This window comes from Mastigoproctus giganteus, chromosome 5, assembly GCF_048544385.1.
Source record: "Mastigoproctus giganteus isolate SK-2022 chromosome 5, ASM4854438v1, whole genome shotgun sequence".
In the NCBI taxonomy this organism is placed as follows: Eukaryota; Metazoa; Arthropoda; class Arachnida; order Uropygi; family Thelyphonidae; genus Mastigoproctus; species Mastigoproctus giganteus.
In genome coordinates, this window is record NC_143579.1 from 43,273,640 (window position 1) to 43,298,703 (window position 25,064).

Here is a 25,064-nt window from a genome sequence, read left to right on the forward strand (position 1 = left end):
TGGCCCTGGAGGAGAACAGCCTCACTGAACTGTCCCACTTTTTCCCAGAGTAGTTTAGGTCCCATCACATTGTACTAACCTGGGTTAGTTGACCTGCTTTTGCCTACCTCCTCTTGATGATCCTGGCAGCAATTAAATGACAACCTGGCAATTAATGTCATTGAAGTGATATTGATTGTCAGGAGTGTCACAGTCGCTGTTTGGATATAATTTGTATATAATACTTAAAAAAAAACATTATTCCTGTGACAATAATTAATGCCTTTCTGAACTGAAATTACAATCAATAGTCTCTTTATTTTTATAATCAATATTTTCATGCCCTACCTATTATTATGATTATCAATCCTTATGTTTAAATTATTTCTATTTTAGGTGCTGAGGGGATAATACGCAGTCTTGCAAAGGTCTTTCTCATAGTACTATGACTTCTTCAGCTGTGGTATTTGCTGCTTGTACAGCCTTAATTCTGCTCACTGCTTTTAATAAGAGTAAGTGTTCATTTTTAGTAGTCAAATTAGATTTACAGTGCCATTAGTATAATTCTCAGCATCAAAATTGTCCCACTTGGAAGAATGAAAGCATAGACATATCTGTTTGACACTTTCAACCCACATTACCAGGCTACTTACTTTATTAAGACCATGGATGTTTCAACTATGTGTAACAGTATAAGCAAAAATTTGTAAATCAAAGCAGTCACAAGGTATGAAGCATGTGCAAGAAAGTACTATAAAGCCATGTAATCTGACTCCCATGAGTTCAGTGTGATGGGAAATGTATAGGATCTCATGGTCTCCTAAAGAGGTATGACTCTTGGCGGGAGCTGTCCTAGATTCACTGCCAGCAACTAACATTCTATGTGAACTGTGCAGTTGGCTCCCTAGTTGAACTATGGAATTGGTGTCCCCCAAACCCTGAGGGGGAGATGTGGAGTGGGGTTTTTGGTAAACTGGGAAACAATTTGCTAAGTGGCTGAGTTTACTTATCAAAATTGCATACATTTTAACACATCGAAATTTTTAAAAAAAAGAGAAAAATTTGCTAAAATATTGTTTACTTTTGCAACAAAGAAAAGATATTTATAGAGATTAATTAATTATTCATATTTCTTAACTGCATCTATTCACTTCTGCTGAATGTCAGGAGCATATTATCAAGTGTATTTGCTGTAATGGTTAATCTCTGCATTTATTGTAGGACAATCACACGTACCATGCAAAGGATACTAGAAAGAATGCATTACAGAAGTAGGAAACCATGGAAACTACTGATTTCAGACAACAGCTGGAAAATACTGTTGCATCGGTGCCATAATGAGTCCTAATTTATGCTTTGAAACACCACTGGAAGGGCACTCATAGGCAGAAACCTATAAGAGCAACTGGAGCCATTCTGTTGTGTACTGATGTACAGGTTGCTGGAGGAGGTGTAATAGAGTGAGGCATGCCATCTTGTCATAGACCTGTCCCCTGACCTCACCTGAGGGTACTGTGAATTTTAGAGCATAGCTGAACATTATTGTGGATGAAGTACACCTGGCAATGTTTCTTATTTATTCTTGTGTATAGAGGTAGTTTCAAGGCGACAATGAAACCATCCACCATCAAATGCATTAAAGAGTGTACGAGGAACATGAACAAGACTTTAAGCATTTGCTCCGACCAGTCCAATGCTTGGATCTCAATCTAATTGAAAACCTGTGGGATGGAGTCAACTCCTTGTTGACCCTATACCATGCAACATTGTAGCAGTGAGTTGGGCTAATGGCAGTCTAACATGCTGTTAGCTCAAGGACCTAATAAACTGGCTAGGTAGTGTATATTATTCAGTTATAAATACTTAGATTAGGCAGTTGTTTATCATTCAGTTATGCTTTTCAAGACATTTAGCTCAGTGACAATGTAGCCATAGGCCCCCAGTCATCTTGTTTATGTGGTAGATGTTTGTATTTATTATAGGCTCTTTCGTACCTACAACTTCCTTATTTCCATTCTTCCGGAGGTGAGCAATATATTTATACTTTCATACTTGGATCCCAGAGTCAGAGGCTTGTTTAATTTGAAAGAAACAGTTGTATATGTGTGTTGCCAGAAGTATTGCTTTTGGTACATATTCAGTCTGCTGATGATACAAATGTGAGCAGAGTGGTTAATGATAGTAATCAGCATATATTACTCCAAGAAGATGTAGATAAATTATAGGAACTTTGTTAACAGCCTTTGCCTTTAGCCAGTGGGTAGTTGGTTGGTGGAACAGACTTCCATCCCTTGTTGTGGAAGTTGATAGCCTAAATAAATTTAAGGCTCAGCTGCACAAGTATTTCAAACGAACAGAGGGGTGAAATGGAAGTGTTTTGTTTTTTTTTTTTTGGCTGATGCTGCATAAGCTTGCTTTCTTGCATCATATGCCTATGCTAATGCTAACAGGGACAAACAAGTGATTATCCCATTATAATCACTTTGAATACCTGTTTGGTAACCTCATTTTAGAAAGGACACCAATCTGTTGGAAAGGGCACAGAGATGAGCAACAAAATCTTATTGCTCATCAAAAGGAAGGCATCAGAGGATATTCTTACTGAGAAAGACTAGAGTTCTATAAATTTTGCTAGCAGGGATAAAGAGGTGATTATCCCATTGTACAAGGCAATGGTTAGGCCAAATCCTGAGTACTGCATGCAGGTCTGGAGGCCTCATTTTAGGATGGATGTATTTGAATTTGCTTTCAGGCAGCAGGTGATTGATTGTTGGAACAAACGTCCATCTGGTGTTGTGGAAGTGGGTAGTTTGAATAAATTCAAGGAAGAACTAGAGAAATTTTTGGAGGGGATGGGCAGGTGATGTGGGAAGGTTTTTTTTTTTTTTTTGGGATGACATCATTAAATTGTATAAGGCTTCATCTTTACTTTTCTGAGAAAATACACAAGGAGACATAAATTTAAATTGGAAAAGAATGGCTGCAGAACAGATGTGTATAAATTTGCATTCAGCCAAAGAGCACTCTTCAAATAGGCCTCTGGGGTTGGAAAAGTTCTGATTCATAATAACTACAGTGTAATACACCAACCATATAACTGAAACTTTATTAAAACAGAAATAATATAATATAAAACCTGATCAAATTAAAATGATAAAATAAAATACATTGATTGTACGATAAAAGCAGTAAAATAATAAAATATGAAAATAAAATATAAAGGATAACAATTACACTATACAGAATAAAAGTGATAAAAACAACAGTTTTAATTGCTTTTATTCTGTATAGTGTAATTGATATTCTTTATATTTTATTATTTTAATGCTTTTATTGTACAATCAGAGTATTTTATTTTATGATTTTAATTTGATCAGGTCTTATATTATAATATTATTTCTATTTTAATAGTTTCAGTTATACAGCTGGCATATTACATTGCAGTTATTATGAATCAAAGAGCAATCTGTTTTTGGAATAAACTTCCACTTGGTGTTTATGGGGAAATGAAGTTGAAGTTTTTTTTTTTTTTTTTTTTATGGTGCTATAAACCTCAAATCATATTGCCAGTACTATTACTAATACTATTAAGCAGATGAGCTGAAAAATGATTGTTGTTTAACATTGATCAAATGCAAAGCACTGCATTTGAATAACAGTAATCCCAGAATGACATACCATTTGGGCTGTAACAAATTCAAAGTAGCAGAATCTGAAAAAGATCTAGGATTAATTGTACAGTCCAACATGAAATTCTCAGACAGTGCAAATGGGCTGCTAGATCAGCCCAGTTCTGTCAGTGTTACAAGGAATTTTGCCATTAGGGACAAGAAGATAGTTATCCTGTTGTAAAAGGCAATGGTTAGGCCATATCTGGAAGAGAAGAGCAACAAGATTAGTTGGGGGAACAACAGGATATTCTTACCAAGAAAGATTAGGGTTCTGTAAAGTGCAGTCTCTGGAAAATATGCATCTGTGTGGTGACTTACTTGGTGTGTGAAGCTTTAAAAGGGTTAAGTAAACTAAATGCTGATGGCATCTTTCTGAGGTGGCATACACAAGGCAACATAAATTGAAAAAGGATGGGTGCACATGGACATGCTGAAATTTGCATTCATCCAAAAAAGGTAGAATAAACTTCCACCCAGTGTGAACAACAGGATATTCTTACCAAGAAAGTCTAGGGTTCTGTAAAGTGCAGTCTCTGGGAAATAGGCATCTGTGTGGTGACTTACTTGAAGTGTGTGAAGCTTTAAAGTGGATTGTTTGAATAAATTTAAAGGTGATTTGGAAAAGCTGTTGGAAAGAATGAGAAAAATGAAGTGGATAATTTTTTATTGTTTTTTTTTTTTTTACTGGTTCTGTACCTGCATAATGTTGCCAGTACTAATATCATATTTCAGCCCAAAAATGAATTAGTAAAATATGAAAAATAAATATGTTATATGATTAGACCTTTCTTTATTATTATCAATAGTGTAGGAATGCCTTGGCATTGGGGCAGGTGCCAAGGGTGCCACTATCAGAAGGGCATCACTGACAGGCCACATCAGTTCTGGGCCAAGCTATTTTGACACTCGAGGCTAACTGACGAAATTTATAATATTTTTACTGAAATTGAGGAAACTTGCAAAAATTTTCTCAATTGAAACCAAAAACCAGTTGAAAAGAGGAAAGCAAAACGAAAAAAAAAAAGAAAGGTTCAACGATTCATCTTCAGCATGTGCATGCTGAAGATGAATCGTTGAACTTCGATGGAATAAAAAATTTATTGTTTTTAAATAATTGATTGTATTATAATGCTGTTAAATGAAAAATTTGAATCTCTAAAAAACATAGTAGAAGGCTAATTTTTTGACTGCAAAGCGTTCCATTCATTGAAAAGTGAGGATTTAGAAACTAAAGCTATTTTATTGTTAGAAAAATACCTTGAAATTAATCAGGACCAATTTAAAATTGAAATCAAATTCTTTAAATTAAACACCAACTAATTGAAATATTAGAAAAAAAAAATTCTCATACAATATATCACTTAGATATTTTAAATGTATTGGCTAAATGGGAGTTACAAGAAACCTATCCAAATATTGAAAAAGCTCCTAAAATATTCCTTACAATGCCAACAACAGTAGCCACTGCCGGAAGGAGTTTTAGCAAGTTAAAACTTGTTAAGAATTATTTGAGAGCGACGTCAGGACAAGAATGCACATCATATCTATGTCTCCTTTCAATTGAACATGAACTTGCTAGCAAAATAGACTTCGATGAAATTATCACAAATTTTGCTAACACTAAAGCAAGAAAAATTAAGCTTTGATACAATTTAATAATTTTACATCCCTATATAATAACTTTATGTACCTATCCATATAAATCTGTGATTTTATATATTAAATACAGAAGTGTTTCTTCTGTATTTTTTTTAAAATTTTGTTATTAAATAAGAGAAGTTTATTTGTTTTACATTATATATGTATACACATAACCAATTATATTGTTTGTTTCAACTCAATAAAACAATGATAAAAATATCGGATTTCTATATAACGAAATTGATTGTTCATTTGAAAAAATTCGTTAATTAAACAGAAATTTCGATATAAAGAAATATGACCTTTTCAACAATTAAAAATAATTGTTGAAAAGATAAAATAAATAAATTTTCTAACATTTAAAAGCAATTTATTAATATGTAGATAAGCGGTTTTTTACCTACAGAAACAACTTTTTTCATAGTACATGATATGCACAATATTACTACACTTAAGAATCATTATTTTGCTATCTTTTGTTGTACACTGTATTTTAACTTGCATCGATCATTAAAAAATGTTCGTATTTGTTTTAACACTAAAATACGTATATGTTCAGGAACAGTTTTTTTCATACTGAAGGCCGCAACGAAGTTTCAGAAACTGCCAACATTTCATGTTTAGAAGGTCTAATATCTTCATTGCCCTCTTGTCATTGATATTGTCCCTAGTTCTTTCAACTAGTCCTTAAATTTGAAATTTTTTTTTTTTTAAAGTGTCCAAAATGTCGGAGTCACTCGGATATTCAACTACTGTGACCATGTAAAAAGAAGTAGGGGAAATTCACTTCTGCAAAACAACAGATAACCAGTTGTTGGGTTAAAGGAAACCGCTCTGTCATAAATCTCTTATAGGGTGCTTACAGTAAGAGGGTCAACCAAAATCTGTCTGAATGTTGAATACACCTTGCTCTGCTCACTGGCTAAGAATACACAAAAAGTAGTTGACCAGCTTGACTTCTCGGTATGCGGAATAGGTAGTTGATTGGATAGGTTTTAAGGGTACCACTAAGTTTAAGATGGTAATCTCTTTAGCTCTTAATTCATGCTAAGCAACAGCACTATTGCCTAAATTGTTTTCAGGCCAGAGGTGCGAACAGTGAGTACCCAGTTAAGGCTCTAGTAATCCATTCGTTATGGAAAATTCTCTTCATTCTATGGAAACTATTTTAAATATAATTCCCAAGGGGGATTCAAAAAAATTCGCAAAACAGAAGCCTGACTGTACTTATTATTTATTATGATTTTACCAATTATCGAAAAAAGGCACGTAGCCACAAATTTGCCAAGGGCACAAAAACCTAGCTTCTGATTATTATTTCTTAAAATTTTACCTAAAGTTTTATATATCTTCAGAATTCTCTATTTGAATTTAAACGAATAATATCTACCAATGAAAATGTAAGGATTGTAAAAAACACTCCCTTTCTGTTTTCAGAAAACACAGAAGTCACCAAAGGGAAAAATGCTATCTGTACTACAAATGCTTGCCTAAAAGCAGGTAAGGTATGTTAAAAATTAAGTAATTTAATGCTTACTATGGGAGGGAGAAAAGCAACAGGCAACTGAAGATCACTTGCAAGGTCTTCCTTTCCATTAGTACAGAGGGGGAAGCTAATTATGTGACCTTGAGCCACTTGTTGTTTTTCTTCCTATTAACAGTAATGGGATATGGTACCTTTGTAGTTGAGGTAACTATTCAGAGTTATTACCTTCCCTCCTACTAACTATTAATCTCTTGACTTGTGCACTCCTTCCAACCCAAGACTTAAATCTTAGTCACTACTCTCATTTCTGTACTGCTTACTATATGTTTTATAAATATACTTGTATACAACTATAAATATATATTTGTTTACTTTTCATAATAATAATATTATGCAAGCCTATTGATGAATTTTCCTCTTTTTGACAGCATATATCTAGATTTCCTCAAGATCAACAATTCCTTTTTTGTTGTGCATCTTCCTTCCCAAATCTGGTCTCGTGCACATTTTCCATATTCTCATGAGCTTTATGTTTTCCTTTTTGTCTTTTTTCCTTTTCATTGTTAATCCTTTTGTTTTCCCAGTGTTTGGATTAGACCAGAATAGCATTTTGGTAGTTTCTTAATCATAACTTCTACATTCTGGTAATTTTAATTTTTAAAAATAGCATTTAAGCATTCCAGTAATATTTTTATATATGTGTTCCAATAGCTGTTTATTTCCAGTTTATCAAACCTGAGCTACCTGATAGTTATTTATTTCTGATTCAATTTCTAGTAATAACCTCAGTTTTTATAAGCAATAAATCTCCATTTATTTTGATTGGCTTATCTCTTATTATTTTAACCGTTTGTTTTCCATAATGTTCTTGATCTTTCAGATGGATACTACGGTATTTTCACCACACCATTTAATCTTACATCACTTATACTATTGCCCACCATATCAACCAGAGTTCCATTCCACTCCACTCTTCTCGTTTCCTCCCTGCTGCTGGGCTTTCTGTGATCCTTTGACTCCAAGGCGAGGGCTATTCACTTTTGTCTGAGTCACTCTATTCTTATTTGTATTCACTTATGAGTGAATCTCATCCAATTAGACCTTTTTCTGTGGGACTTGATGATGCTTGAGAAATTGCAACAAGAATGTTCAGGGAACTTCTCAAGTTGATGAAGTAGTCATGATTCACATATCTAACCCCAGGGGCTCACATCTGGTGAGTATGGGCTTAGCAAACCCAGGGTCCTGAGCTGGATATCATCATTCTTCTTTTTCTTGGCGATTCCTTTCTATTCTACTTCTGACTCTCTCTCTCTCGGTAACTCGGGGAATTTTTTTGGCTGGTGCAGCATAAGCCTCAGGTCTCCTTGCACCATATGGCTAATAATGATGATGATGTTTCACGTCTGTCAGAACAGTATTTCAGTATTTTCTTTAAGCTTCACATGGGTAGTGATACTCTTCAATAAACTGATCTTATTATGGTATGCTAATGAAATTATCTTTTGGTATGCAGTAACATTAACAGGAAATGTAGATGAAAATGTCACAAAAATTAAAAAATACAGTGATGGTGTGCTTTTTGAAAAGTGCATTAAGTGTTTGAATTTGCATGATTCAACAAAAAGTATTCTTTCCATTGTTAACTAAATGCTGTATTGACTGTCATGCAATGAATTTCTTAATACTCCTCTTGCTTTATGCCCCCCAAAGTTATAAATATGAACTTTTGTTTTTAATAATAATGTGGAGTTATACCGAATGGCTTTTAGTTTTACTTTCAGAAAACTACTTGGAGCTTTTTTTAAGTATTAAAAAAAAAAAAAAAAAAAAAAAATGACTGCATAGAATGAGAACAAAACTTAATTTCTGCAGGAAGTAGAAATGCAGTATCAGAATTAGGTAGTACTTGTTACCAATAATTTATTGTGATCAACAATTTTTTTTTTTTTTTTTTAATTATTGTATCTTTTTTTTCTATAAACTTGCTAGCAATTCCAGTATTCAAAGGACTAATGTAGAGAAGCAGTTATATTTTATATATTTTTAAAGAAAACTAATGTAAATATTATTTATGTTTTTTATTTTCTGTTAGCTGGCCAAATTTTAGATAATTTAGATAGGAACGTGCATCCTTGCAAAGACTTTTATCAGTTTGTTTGTGGTAGCTTTCTACAGAAGAATACCCTGCCTGAAGGACATAATGTGCTCTCTCTTATTCAAATCATGGAGGATGATGTACTTGTGACAATTAATCGTACGTAGATATTTTATTTCTTTATTTTCACCTTGTTTTAAATGCATCTGTTCTCCTCTTCTAATGTCTTACATCTAGTTAACACCTATCTACATCTTCACCCAATCCTCTTCCCACCTTTGTACATTCATCAGTTGTCTTTTGTAATACTTTTCTCTTCTATGTTTATATCTTAATGATCACTTTGCTCATTTTTTTTTTAAAAAAGGACATAAAACTCTGAGGACATAAAACCCAGAAAGAATTTGAGTATTACATATTAGTAGGTTACTGCCTTGGCTTCTTTTTACTTTAATATTTGTTCAAATATCTTGGACATTGAAATTTTAGCTACATTTTTTGTTTAATTTTAATAGAAATTTTCTTCTTACTGTGCTCTTTAGGGGCCATATTATCAGTTTACACAATGTTGTAATTATAAAATACGAATTCAATAAATTTATGTCAAATAAACACAACACAAAAATTCACATCAACTAAGTGTGCTACTCGTTAGGTGGCACACAGTGAAAAAAATCACTAAGATTCAAAAGACACAAAATTTTCAAAATAATTAAATGGGTAATATTTCTGGCTGCACAAATTGTAACTAATATTTCAAGTGTTGGCATTTTCGTTTTATGGTTTTCAGGTTCCCTTTATTTTTACGCAAACCATCTCTTGATAGTGTTTCACACAAACAGTCTACTTTCTACTAATTCTTTGTTTGTATATGTGTCCCACGCCTTTCAGGGGAGGGGCTAAATGATGTCTAGGCAGAGAGAGGAGTCTACTTCAGCCATTATTTCAGTTGTCAGCAGTTTCGCTTTATGGTTTTTAGATTCCCTTTGTTTTTTTTCACAGCAAGAGTCTACTTGTGGCTAATTCTTCCTATGTATACCGCAAACAAGATGGTTTTGGTCACAGCCTATAAATAATACATTTTATAATCTTTTATTATATATGTATCTGTACTGTAATATTGCAAGATTGCATGGAGATAAGCTTAAAAGGTCCGAATGAGTTATCTAAAAAAAATTAATAAATGAAGTGATTGATACATATCCAAAGAAAAAGCAAAAAAGAATAATAAGATTATTATAATACTTGCATGTTTGATTATAATTTGTATGTTTTTTTTGGGAATTTTAATCGGTGATTTTCATATTATTAAACTGTGATTATTGTCAGTAATGTGGTTTTTGTGAACTGACTTTGTGGAATTTAAATAGTATATAGATGTTAAATAATAAATATTTCCTTTTGTTTCCTATTTTGTTTTCTCATATTCTCTTATTATAACATTTATAAATATACAGATTTGTTTGTTTGTAACATATGCAGATGTAAATATTTATTAATAATAAAAAATATACACATTTTCTACATGTACCCCCCCAAGTTTACATTTCCCCCCCTGGTGCAAGCACTTTGGATTCAACACTGTGTGTGGGTGTGGCATATCTAATTCCATCACTTCATACAGTATGTTCCCCACACACCAAACATTTACCTCATCCACTCACTGCATCACAAATAGTCAAACTAATTGAACAAACTTATTTGTTAAAAGAAATTATCCTTCCCAGAACTTCTTAATTCATTTCACTAATATACATGGGCTCAGTTCTAATCTTATGATTTCCATTTGCATTTATAATCTGTTAAATTCTATTTACCTTTTTCTGATAGAATCTCATTTATAGATTGCCTTAACTATCATTAATCTTATTTGGACTAATTGTTCACCCTATGATTCCTTGCACTGTAAAGGTGATACAAGTATCACCTTTAAAGTGCGAGGATACAGATAGTTATATGACTGCCCTTGTATACCAGTTAAAGAATTCCCAGTATATTGTCTCCTCTTTTTGGTCTCTTCTTGCTCAAAACGTCTTAACCATATTCTGACACAGATAGATTCCTTTGTTGTTCTCCCAAATCAACAAACTACTTAGAACATTTCAACTTTCTTGGAAACTCAATTTTATGGGAGGTGGGTTTGAAAAGTTTGTGGCCTAAGTTTGAAAGGTTAGTGACACAGTGTTAAAAATTCCTATACTTAATGTATAACACTTCAAATAGTAACCCACTGAGTTTTATGCAGTTTCAGTTTTTCATGTCTTTTTTTTAATTACAGATCCTGCAGTCAACAAAGCTGTGTGAATGAGGAAAGATAGACAAAATTAATCACCATGCAGCCATCCAATATTTGGGAGAAGAGGGATTAATGCCAAAGGCAATTCATGGTGAAATGGCTATAACATTGAGGGAGGATGTTCCTTCCTATTCCATAGTTAAGAATTTAAACAAGACTGGAATTTAAATGAGGGAGGGAGAGCCTGGAAGATGAACTACACTGTGGAAGACCCAATGTCAATCACTTCAAAATTTTTTGACAGTGTGTGTGTGATCTGGTGATGAGTAATCGACAAGTAACAGTTTGATACAGTGCCAGTATCCTGGGCATCTCATCCAAATCTGCCTACCACATATATTAACAGAGGTTCGCACTATGAAAAAAGGTTTCAACATGATGATTCCCAAAGTTGTTGACAGCAGATCAAAAACACAAGGGTTTTCAAGTCAAGCGAACATTTGCATAATTTTCAAGCAGATCCAGCAAATTTCCTTGCAAGGTTTGTGACCATGGATGAGATGTGAGCCCATCACTTTCAGCCTGAGACAAAGGAGTAGCCCAAACATTTGAAATAAAGCTATTCTCCCCCCCCTACAAAGAAAGCCAAGGTGATGGCATAAATTTTTTGGGATTCTAATGGAGCGTTGCTAGTGGATTACCTTCAGAAAGGCCAGACAATCACAGGGGCATATTACACAGACTTTGTGAGGCTGTTGTTTTTTTTTTTTAGGAGCATTAGCAACTAAGGCAATATTGCTCTGGAGATATGCGGTGGTCATTCCCTGACCTTTCTGCATCCTCTGTATTTGGTGGTCATGGGCTCAAACCCCGGTCTAATCAAGAAGCATGTGCTATGTACTGCTGCTCCTGCCCACTTGGCTACGGAGGCACCTACTTTGTGAGGCATTTTCATGAAAACATCAAAGACGACACAGAGGAAAACTCAGCAAAGGAGTCTTGTTCCACCAGGACAACATGCCAGCTCACAGTCTGGCATTACCATGGCTGCACTGCATGAGTGTGCAGCTTTGAAATCTTGGACCATCCCCATGCTTACAGATCTAACACCATTGGACCTTCATCTATTTCCTAATTTGAAAAAATACGTAGCTGGCATCCATTTTCCCACCAACAGTGATGTCTTTGTTGCAGTGGATGCATTTCTCTTGGGGATCCAAGAGAAAACTTGGAGCCCCAAGAGAAAACTTTCTTTGCAGCTGTAATTAATGCATTACAGCATCAGTTGCAAAAGTGCATTGGCTCCAAAGGGGACTACGTTGAAAAGTAACATTTTAAGAGATTCCTGAAATGAACCATTATACTCAGGCCATGAACTTTTCAAACACCCCTCATACTTAATCTAACTTTCCAAATAGTGAAATAATTTTTATTGGTGATTTCAGTGTTCACAGTTCCAGATGGCTTCAGTTTTCTAGTTGTATAGACCTAGCTCATAGGAGGCTTTTTCTGTTACTAATGAACTTGCACAACTTGTTCTTATACCTGCTAGAATATCAGACAATTCTAACCACACACCTAATGCTTTTGATCCTTTCTTTGTGAACACTGTAAAGCCTATAAACAAACAACAAACAACAATCCTTATGAACAGTCCTTCAAACTAGATAGTTAATGTTGGTTGTCCTCTAGGTGTCTCAACTCATAACTTAGCAATGAGCTTTTTAATAATGAAATCTGTGACCCATTGGCCATTCTCAACCTTATGTCATTTGGAATTAAAAGAAAGACAAAATTGGACTATCAGCGTGATTTCTGTTCATCTTTTCTTGGTTTGGCTAGTTTTATAAACCTCTTGTAATATTTGCCTATTTTTGTTAACGAAATTATTCTAGTAGAAATGAAATCTTAGAAATAAGTCATTTATCCTTTATTGAAACAACGGTTTTCCAGAAAATATACTAAGCTTGTTCAATATAAGAATATAACATATCATAACTGTCTTATATCCAAATATGCATCATCATTTTTTTAAGATTTGGATATATACTACACTAAAGTTCAAAAATTGTAATCAAATTATTAACAAATCCAAACTTAAGCAAGAAAATTTACCAAGGAAGGGCAAGGCAAGTAGGAACTTGCCTTGACCTTCCTTGCCTTGCCTTGTTATCCCTTACAGTGAATAACATCAAAGAAAATGCCTAAGTGGCCCTATGTGTGCCAAAAAAAAACAAAAAAAAACATGATTTTTGAGAACGTTTCAAAGCTTGTGAATACTGATGGAGCAAGTGTGTGTATGCAGAAGAAAGGTACTTTAAAGGTGATTAGATTATTAAGCCCAACTTTTCGCTGAATAAACCTTTTATAGTAAAATTCCGTCAACTTTTTTAAAGTACCCCATATGTGCAGCAGTATTAAAAAGCTTTTCTGAAATTGAGTACATGGAACAGAAGTTAAACTCACAGGTCTATAATTACTAGTGTCAGCCTTTGATCCTCCTTTGTGAATTGGGGTCACATTTGCACATCTCCAGTCTATGGGTACCTCCCCTGAGTCCAAGGAAGCTCTCATAATTATGGCTAAGGGTTTGCTTACTTCCTTTGCTGCCGCCTTTAATTGCATCAGAATAATTTTTTACATCCAATTCCTTTGTTACTGCTTCATAGTATCCAATCAGATTAGCATTAGTAGAGGCATATGATGCAAGAGAGTGAGCTTATGCAGCATCAGCCAAAAAAAAAAAAAAAAACTTCCATTTCACCCCTCCGTTCGTTCGAAATACCTGTCCAGCTGAGCCTTAAATTTATTTAGGCTATCAACTTCCACAACAAGGGATGGAAGTCTGTTCCACCAACAAAATACCCACTGGCTAAAGGCAAATTTCCGCACTTCTATCCTACATCTGTCTTTCCTCAATCTGAATTTATGCCTTCTCAGAAGATGATTATTCTGAGCAAGTGGAAGAACCCCATCGGCATTGAGCATGCTTAAACCATTCAAGGCTTTATACACTTCTATCAGATCACATTGCCGGTGCCTAGTCTCCAGACACCGTAATTTGCAAAACGTAAGCCTTTCTTCGTAAGAGCAACCCTTTGTTCCATTCACTAATCTTGTTGCCCTTCTCTGTACTTGTTCCAGCAGCTCTACATCCTTCTGGAAATAAGGCTTCCAGACTTGTATACAGTACTCAAGGTGTGGCCTGACCATTGCATTATACAAGGGAATAATCATCTCCTTATCCCTGTTAGAAAAATTCCTGTATATCATTGACAAGACACCATGAGCTACTCTTGCAGCCCATCTGCACTGCTCAGAGAACTTCATATCTGCCTGCACAATTACCCCCAGGTCCTTTTCATTCTCTACCACTGTCAGTGTAGTACTGCAGAGTTGATATGTTGCTCTGGGGTTGCTGTTTTCCATATGTAGTACTTTACATTTGTCAATGTTAAACTTCATTTGCCACCTCTCAGCCCATCTGCTCAACCTTTCCAGATCCTGTTGCAGCAGCATAGTGTCAGTAGTGTCCTTAACAACCCTGCCAATCTTTGTATCATCTGCAAACTTGGACATTAAGCTTGATATACCATCAACAGTATCATTTATAAATGCGGAAAACAATAATGGACCCAACACTGAACCCTGAGGGACTCCACTAATAACATTAGTCCACGATGAGCAGTGTCCATTGATTACCCCTCTCTGTCTTCTCCCATTCAACCATTCCTTTTTCTATAGCAGCAATTTGCCTCTAATGCCACACTGCTCCAATTTGTGCAGCAGTTTTCCATGTGCAACAGTATCAAAAGCCTTTCCAAGATCCAAATATATAATATCAAAGTTATTCCCTGCATCCAGTTCTTTTGTGACTGCATCATAGTATCCAATCAAATTGGTCAGGCAAGCCTTTCCCTTAAAAAAACCGTGTGGTGTCCGAGCTATAACTGAAGTTTTGTCTAGATGATCCTGCAGTGCTTCTTTAACCGGTGCCTCCATTAATTTTTCTGGAACAGAAGTTAAACTCACAGGTCTATAATTACTTGTGTAAGCCTTTGATCCTCCTTTGTGAATTGGGGTAACATTTGCACATCTCCAGTCTATGGGTACTTCCCCTGAGTCCAAGGAAGCTCTCATAATTATGGCTAAGGGTTTGCTTACTTCCTTTGCTGCCTCCTTTAATATAACTGGATAGATCCCATCCACCCCAGGTGCCTTTCTTGTATTTATCTTCAACAATTTCTCCTCCACGTTACTCTCAATTATTACAAGATTATCTAGCTTACTGCCAGAGTTGAATACACCTCTGGCATTCCCCTCCCTGAATAACTCCTCATGTGTGAATGTCGATGCAAAATATTAATTTAATTTGTTAGCTATCTGAGCAGGATCATCAACAGTTGAACCATCGATATCAAGTGGACCAATCTGATTCATCCCCTTCCTTCTAGAGTTTACATAAGTAAAGAACTCTTTGCTGTTTTTCTTTGCATCCTTTGCCAACGATTTCTCGTAATCTGCCTTCACCTGCCTAACCTCCTTTGTAACTTGGTTGCAGATAAGCTTATATCGATCATAGGCTTCTGTGTCACATGTTAATTTATATGTATCCCATGCATTTTTCTTCTCTGCCATATGTCTCATTAGTTCATCTGACATCCATTTAGGCTTAAACCTTGAACAATATTTTTTAGTTGGTATGTAATGCCTAGTAGCTTCCAAGATAAGTTCTTTGAATGCTTCCCATTTTGCATTTGCTGTTGGTAACATCATCAGTTGGTCCCACTGTATAGAATTTAAATACTGTCTCAGACCATCATAGTCTCCTTTATGAAAGCAAAAACCCTTCCCTTCACCCCTGATGGTAGTTACCTCTTTGAGTAAATCCCACTTCAGCACAATGTGATCACTGCCACCCAGTGGTTCCTTTATGTGCAGATTCTTAATGCATGAAGAATCACTACTGATAATCAGATCAAGAGTATTACTCCCTCTAGTTGCCTCCCGAACATGCTGATGTAGAAAACAATCATCCAATAAATCCACAAAAGCCTTGCTAGTGTGTGAGTGACCAACCCACAAATTCCAGTCAATATCTGGGAAATTAAAATCCCCCATTATAAGACAGACAAGATATCACCTCTTAATAAATGCTTGCTATGACTGCAGTATAACTGCACGTCTCTCTATTTGGCCCTGCATTACTTCTTTAACCTGTGACTCCATTATTTTCCCTGACACAGAAATTAAGCTAGCAGGTCTATAATTTCTTTGTGAATTTGGGATACATTTACACATCTCCAGTCCCCAAAGACTTCCCTTGACTCCAATGATGTTCTCATAATTATAGTTAAGGGTTTGTATATCTCCTTTTCTCTCTACCTTAATATAACTGGATAAATCTTACCCAGCTCAAGTGCCTTTTTTTTTTTGTGTTTAGCTTGAACAGTTTCTCTTTCACTTTCTTCTCAGTTATCACAAAATTATTTAGCTCCCTGTTAGAGTTTGATAAACTGAAGTTGAGGCATTCAAAAACATGAATCCTTGGTTGACATCATTTAAAGAAATATTGTCAGCTAATATAATTATAATAGGTTTTGTATAAAACATGTAAACAATATTTCTAAGTATAGTCTTGTTTCAGAATGTTATTAGAAAGGTAGTTAATCAACTTTAATGCTCTCTGTCTCTCTCTTTCTTAAAATAAATAAGTGAGGTATTTGCATAGCATAATGCACAGGTCCAAGAAATTTTTAGTAATTGAAGAAGTGCTGTATCCTGTGTGGGCAATAAATCAGTAATTTATTTGTCACTTTTAAAATAAAATACTGATTTTTATTTGTGCAGATGTCTTGTGTAAACATTTTTCTCTATCTCTTTAGTGTACTGCCTTTACTGTTGCATCTTCATAATTACCAATCAAGAAAGAGTTTTGCTCTTAGACTGGTGATTATGAGGGTGCAATGCTACAGGCAGTAGTGCATTGAAGAAGCAGAGGAGAAAATTTCTGAAAAAATCTATATTAAGAGGGAATCATTATTATATTCTGAAAATCAGCAAATAAATTTTTGATTATTCACACCTACCGAATAAGATATTTTTCAGTTGCTTAAAAAATTAGGTTTGGCTTTTTGACTCTATATTATTTATTATGAAAAATTCACTACTTTTTTTTTTATTCAAAAATTTTGCAGTGTAACCTGATTTGAAAATGTGTGCTTCCTTCAAAATAAATACTTTCCATCTGTCTTCGGCTGAGAAATGGCAGTTGAAGTTTAACATTGACAAATGCAAGGTACTGCATATGGGTAGCTGTAACCCCAGAGTAACTTATCAACTGTGTGGTACTATTCAGTGTAGTGGAGAATGAAAAATACTTGGGTATTTGTGCAGTCAGACATGAAATTCTCTGAGCAGTGCAGAAATGCGGCCAGGACAGCCTCATGGGGTTTTGTCAATGATATACAGAAACTTTTCTATCAGGGATAAGGAGGTGGTTATCCGTTTGTATAAGGCCATGGTTAGGCTGCATCTTGGGTACAGTATACAGGTCTGGAGGTCTCACTTTAGAAAGGATGTAGAACTGCTGAATGGATGCAGAGAAGGGGAAGCAGATTGACAAAGGGGGGGAGGGGTGTTCTTACCTAGAAAGGCTTCAGTTCTGCAGATTGCAGCATCTTGAGACTAGGCACCTGTGGAGATCTCTGATTGATGTGTTTAAAGCTTTGAATGGATTGGGTAAGCTGAATGTTAATAATATTCTTCCACTTGCTGAGATTACACATGAGGGGGCATAAATTCAAGTTGAGGAAGGTTGGTTGCAGGATAGATGTGCAGAAGTTTGCTTTCAGCCAGTGGGTGGTTGATTGTTGGAACAGGCTTCCATCTGTCATTGTGGAAGTGGATGAGTTGTATAAATTCAAGGAAGAACTAGACAAATTCTTGGAGGATACATATGGGTAAACCTTGGTGTTTTTTTTTTTTTTTTTTTGGCTGAGACTATACAAGCTTGCTTTTTACTACTATAACAATTTTCAATTGCTATTGATATTAATAGTTAGCCAGCCAACCCTATTTTCTGATGACTGGCCAAATAAAATATGCTGTTATATGCTGTAAATGCTATTATATATTATTTACAGATTGTGGAAGGTTTGAAACAAAAATCAGCAGATGAAAAACTGCAAATCAATTAATTTCTCATCTTTTTGGTTCAGAGTTTTGATTTTATTTATAATTTTTTTTAAAAAATTCATTCCTTTAATTAAAACTTATTATTGATATTTTTGTACTGAGTTTCAGTGTGAGAATTTTTCAGATAATGAAATTTTTTTTAACTAACCAGGCATGCTGGAGACACCCAGGAAACCTACAGATAGTGATTCCACAGCTAAAGCTAAAATGCTTTATGAAACCTGTATGAATAGTGGTAAGAGTGATATATTTCAAATTGTAAATCAAATCCAGTTAAAACCACAAAAATTAAGCTATTGCATTACAGTTAATTTTTGTATTATTAGATAATTTCTGACACTTTTTTAAATGAAAAAATCCAAATATGGAGGCAGAATTATATGAAAAAAAAAAAATCATTTTTGAACATTTTTAACAACAGCAACTATTTTGTTTAAACTCTCTGTGAAACAGTCTAACACTTTACTACCAACAACAAAAAATATTTCAGTTTTTTGTAATTGTGTATTTACAGGTCTGTCAAGTATATTACATATCAGGTTGTACTCTTTTTGTGTAGACGACAAAGCCAGAGTGTAGCAACAATCTTATACACTGCTGGTCACAGGGTAGTACCTCTGTTGTGAAGGTTGTTGGAGGTAGAATATACTGTGGGAATGGATTTTAATAGCACAAAATTGTCTCTTAAGGTGTCTAAAGGTATGACAGAATTCTCTAATGTTCACACAACTCATGGCACCACCAGAAATCTGCAGTGCTTCATGAACGCTTGCATTGAATTTTTGAATGGCTGCAGTGCTTTGAATTTGGGGATTGCAATGTGTACAAAGAGGACAGACAGGATAGGAAGGGAGGAAGGATTATGCTGTTGGTTAAGAAACACATAAAATCTATGGCAGTGCATCCAGTTGACATGGATGGACAGTGCAATGTTGAGTCAGTTTGGTATGACATAAGCACTGGGAAAGTAAAAAATAAGGGTAGGAGTGTATTATAGGCCTAATGACTCTGATGAGAACAATGAACAACTGTACAGAGAAATAGAATGGGCCAGTAAATCAGAATGTCTTGTAATGGGGGATTTTAACTTCCCACATATTGGCTGGAATTTGTGGATTGGCCATTTCCACTCTAGCCAGACTTTTGTTGATTTATTGGATGATTGTTTTCTACATCAGCATGTTTGAGAGGCAACCAGAAGGAGTAATGCTCTTGATCTGATTGTCAGCAGTGATTATTCCTGCATTAAAAATCTGCAGATAAAGGAACCACTTGGTGGAAGTGACCACAGCGTGTTGATGTGGGATTTACTTGAAGATGTAACTACCTTCAGGGATAAAGGGAAGGTTTTTTTGCTTTCATAAAGGTGACTACAGTGGTCTCAGACAGTTTCTAAATTCTATATGATGGGACTAATTGATGACATTACCAACAGCAAATTCTAAATGGAAAGCATTCAAGGAATTAATCTTGGAAGCTACTAGGCTTTTCATACCAACTAAGAAATACTGTTTAAGGTTTAGGCCTAAATGGAAGTCAGATGAACTAATGAGACTGACAGCAGAGAATAAAAATGCATGGGATGCATACAAATTATCAGGTGATACAGAAGCCTATGGTAGATATAGGCTAGTCTGTAATCAAGTCACAAAGGAGGTCAGGAAAGCAACAGTAGATTACAAGAATTCTTTAGCAGAGGATGCAAAGAAAAATAGCAAAGACTTTTTTACTTATGTAAAATCTAGAAGGAAAGGGATAAACCAGATTGGTCCACTTGATATCGATGGTTTGACTGTTGATGATTCTGCTCAGGTAGCTGACAAACTGAATAAGTATTTTGCATCTACATTCACACAGATGGAATTCTGTAGGGAAGTTTTGTTTCTTCAGATCATCCTCATGGGGTTTTGTCAATGATATACAGAAACTTTGTTATCAGGGATAAGGAGGTGGTTATCCCTTTGTATAAGGCCATAGGCCATAATTAGGCTGCATCTGGAGTACTGTGTACAGGTCTGGAGGCCTCACTGTAGAAAGGATATAGATCTGCTGGAATGAGTGCAGAGAAGGGAACTTGACTGGTGAAGGGAACAAAAGGATGCTCTTACCTAGAAAGTCATCAGTTCCGCAAATTGCAGCATCTCGAGTCCAGGAACCTGCAGGGGAGATCTGATTGAGGTGTTTAAAGCTTTGAATGGATTGAGGAAGTTGAATGTTAATGGTATTCTCCAACCAGCTGAGACTTCATGCATGGGGGGGGTGTAAATTCAAGTTGAGAAAGGATGGTTGCAGGATATATGAGCAGAAGTTTGCCTTCAGCTAGTAGGTGGTTGATTGTTGGAACAGGCTTCCATCTGTCATTGTGGAATGGATAGGTTGAATAAATTCACGGGAGAACTAGACAAATTCTTGGGTGGCTTTTTTTTTTTTTTTTTTTAGCTTATGCTATATAAGCTTGCTTTCTTGTTTCATTTGCCATTACTACTGCTACTATCAGGCAAATCATCCTTGGGTGAGTGGCAGCAGTAGCTCATAGTCATGAATGGTAAAATTATAGCCTAACATCACAGAAAGACTGTACAGGTTGAACACTTAATTTTCAAATGGGGTTGATGGCAGAACTCCTCAGGAGTTTTTTTTTTTTTTTTTTTTTTGTACCTTTTGTCCATAGCAATTTTACAAAGGTAGAAAGTGGTATGAATTCCATCATTTGTATGGACGAAAATCTATCCAATAGTCTCACTCTGGGGATAAGCATCAAGACAGGATTGCATCTAAGACTTGGGACAGTGATTTTCCAACTACAGTGGTCTCAGAAGTTGAGTTCAGAAATAATGCTTGTCTTCATCTTTACAGAGGAATTGGGTCCTATCTCGTGAATAGCTGTTTGATGCTAAGGGCCTCTGCCATTTGGGTGCTCATGAATGCAGGTAATAACCAAATGAAATATGGATTCATCACTGGAAACAACATGTTTAAGCAAGTTTTCATCATCTAGCCTTGCCTGCATTTCCACACAGAAATTGTACACTTTGCTTTGTCTTCATTTGTGATTGCTTGCACCACTCGATAGTGGTAAGGCGTCAGCTACAAACATGTGTGTAGCATTTTGCAAACAGTTGGTTGTGGCAGACCCAGTTAATGATTTGCACATGTTGTTGATTTTCTTGGGCTCAACACAACATCCCGTATTCTGAAATTTCTGTGCCTTTTTATACATTGAATTTCTGTTGGGAGGATACTTTTTAAGATGAATGTGAATTCATCTCTGAGCTGTTGTTGCTGACTTTGTTTCCTCAAACCAAAAGACACACTGCACTTTTTTTGGCACCAGCAAAATCCACTATTTTGTTAATGCTATTATAGTGCCTTTTGTGGGGACAAACACAATTGCTAATATTAAAAAAAATCTTCATTATTGTAGCTACATTTTCATACCACCCTATACCCATTCATTTTATCTACAACATTGCTATCAGCATACGAAATTCTTAAACTGCTTTGTAATAATCCTGTATAAGAACATGATGTGAATTCACTTTCAGCAGTATTGTGCTTATGGGCACATTTGATTCTTGCACTGCTTCTATTGTAGTAGTAGTAGTAGTGGCATGTGATGCAAGAAAGCAAGTGTATGAGCTTATGCAGCGTCAGCAAAAAAAAAACCACACCATTCCCTCCAAATGCCTGTCCAGTTCCTCCTTAAATTTATTTAACCTATCAACTTCCACAACGACAGATGGAAGTTTGTTCCAGCAATTAACCACCCGCTGGCTAAAGGCAAATTTCCCCACATCTATTCTACATTACATCTGTCTTTTCTTAATTTGAATTTATGCCCCCTTAGGTTCGTAATCTGAATAAGTGGAAGGATCCCATCAGAATTCAGCGTGCTCAACCCATTCAAGGCCTTATATACCTCAATCAGATCACCGCGCAGGTGCCTAGTCCCCAGCCACTGCAATTTGCAGAACTTAAGCCTCTCTTGGTAAGAAGATCCCTTCATTCCCCTCACCAATCTTGTTGCCCTTTTCTATACACGCTCAAGGAAATCGACATCCTTCCTAAAATGAGGCTTCCAGACCTGTACGCAGTACTCAAGGCATGGCCTAACCATTGCCTTATACAGAGGGATGATCACCTCCTTTTCCCTGGTAGCAAAATTCCTATATATCATTGACAAAACCCCATGACCTGCCCTGGCAGCCTGTCTGCATTGCTCAGAAAACTTCATATCTGACTGCACAATTACTCCCAGGTCTTTTTCATTTTCTACCACCTTAAGTGTAGTACCACACAGTTGGTACGTTTCTCTGGGGTTACTTCTACCCATATGCAGTACTTTGCATTTGTCAAGGTTGAACTTCAGTTGCCACTTCTTAGCCCATCTGCCAAAATTATCTAGATCCTGTTGAAGTAGCACACTGCCATTACTGTCATTAACAACCCTGCCAACCTTTGTATCATCTGCAAACTTCGACACTAAGCCTGATATACCTTCATCAATATCATTGATAAATATACAAAACAACAGAGGACCCAACACCGAACCCTGTGGGACTCCACTAATAACATTAGTCCACGAAGAGCAGCACCCATTAATTACCACCCTCTGTCTTCTCCCACTGAACCATCCTTTTATCCATTGTAGCAACTTACCCTTAATACCATTCTGCTCCAATTTATACAATAGTCTTCCATGCACAACAGTGTCAAAAGCTTTCCTGAAATCCAAATATATGATATCAAAATTATTTTTTGCATCCAGTTCCTTTGTAACCACATCATAATATCCTATCAAATTTGTAAGACAAGACTTTCCCTTAAAAACCCATGCTGTGTCTGAATTATTGCTGCAGTCTTGTCTAGATGATCCTGCAATGCATCTTTAACCAGCGATTCCATTATTTTACCCGGAACAGAAGTAAAACTAACTGGTCTGTAATTACTTGTGTCACCCTTTGATCCCCCTCTGTGAATTGGGTATACATTTGCACATCTCCAATCCATGGGGACTTCCCCCGAGTCCAAGTATGCTCTGATAATTATGGCTAAGGGTTTGCTTAGTTGCTTTGCCGTCTCCTTTAATATAACTGGATAGATTCCATCCACCCCAGGTGCCTTTTTTATGTTTAACTTCAACAATTTCTCCTCCAATTTGCTCTCAGTTATTACAAAATCATTAAGCACCCTGCTACAATTTGATAACCTTCTGCCATAATCAAACCTTAATAACTCCTCATGTGTGAATGTAGATGCAAAATACTCATTCAGTTTGTTTGCTATCTGAGCAGGATCATCAACAGTCAAACCATCGATATCAAGTGGACCAATCAGATTCATCCCTTTCCTTTTAGAGTTTATTGTAATGAGCAGCAGCCTAAAAAACAAGATGCAGGGTACTTTAGAGACTGCTGGGAGTCATTGCAGTACAAGTGAACACATGGGTTGTGTTAGGGTAGCTAAGAATAGGAACAGGTGCATGTATACTTGCGTGTATACCAATGCTAGGAGTTTGGTAAATAAATTTGATGAATTTGAGGTATTGCTTAAAATATCAAAGTCAGATATTGTTGGGATATCACAGACATGGAGTCACACAGATATAAGGAATGCAGAACTGGAATTTGGGGAGTACAATGTGTACAGAAAGGATAGACAGGATAGGAAGGGAGAAGGGGTTATGCTATTAGTTAAGAAACACAAAATCCAAGGAAGTGAAGCCAGTCGACATCATTGAACAGTGCAGTGTCGAGTCAGTTTGGTGTGACATAAGCATTGGGAGATCAAAATTGAGAGTAGGACTGTGCTATAGGCCTAATGACTCTGATGAGTATAATAAGAAACTGTACAGGGAAATAGAGTGGGCCAGTAAATCAGAGAGTCTTATAATGGGGGATTTAATTTCCCAGATATTGACTGGAATTTTTGGGTTGGTCACTCACACACTAGCAAGGCTTTTGTGGATTTATTGGATGATTGTTTTCTACATCAGCATGTTCAGGAGGCAACTAGAGGGAGTAATACTCTTGATCTGATTATCAGTAGTGATTCTTCATGCATTAAGAATCTGCAGATAAAGGAACCACTAGGTGGCAGTGATCACAGTGTGCTGAAGGGGGATTTACTCAAAGAGGTAACTATCTTCAGGGGTAAATGGAAGGGTTTTTGCTTTTGTAAAGGCGACTACGATGGACTGAGACAGTATTTAAATTCTATACAGTGGGACCAACTGATGATGTTACCAACAGCAAATTCAAAATGGGAAGCATTCAAAGAACTTACCTTGGAAGCTGCTAGGCTTTACATATCAACTAAGAAATATTGTTCAAGGTTTAGGCCTAAATGGATGTCAGATAAACTAATGAGACATATGGTAGAGAAGAAAAATGCATGGGATAAATATAAATTAATGGGTGATATGGAAGCCTATGATAGATATAAGCTGGTCTGTAACCAAGTCACAAAGGAGATTAGGCAGGCAAAGGCAGATTATGAGAAATCCTTGGCAAAGGATGCAAAGAAAAACAGAAAAGAGTTCTTTTCCTATGTAAACTCTAGAAGGAAAGGGATGAATCAGATTGGTCCACTGGATATTGATGGTTCAACTGTTGATGATCCTGGTCAGGTGGCTAACAAACTAAACGAGTATTTTGCATCTACATTCACACATGAGGAGTTATTCAGGAAGGGGAATGCCAGAGATGAAGTAAACTCTGGCAGTGAGCTAGATGATTTTATAATAACTGAGAGGAA

General features: G+C 35.9%; 1 protein-coding gene across 2 annotated transcripts in view; it reads left to right on the top strand.

Moving 5' to 3' along the window:
* The first annotated feature begins 388 nt into the window (after window positions 1–388).
* Window positions 389–25,064, top strand: part of LOC150085335 (neprilysin-1-like) — a 103,108-nt gene continuing 78,432 nt past the window's right edge. For both annotated transcript variants that reach the window (XM_090373160.1, XM_090373161.1), the window contains exons 1-4: window positions 389–491; window positions 6,729–6,791; window positions 8,873–9,034; window positions 18,460–18,543. In XM_090373160.1, coding sequence (XP_090229286.1) covers window positions 425–491; window positions 6,729–6,791; window positions 8,873–9,034; window positions 18,460–18,543 — 376 coding nt within the window. In that variant the 5' untranslated portion in view covers window positions 389–424. The remainder of the gene's footprint in view (window positions 492–6,728; window positions 6,792–8,872; window positions 9,035–18,459; window positions 18,544–25,064) is intronic.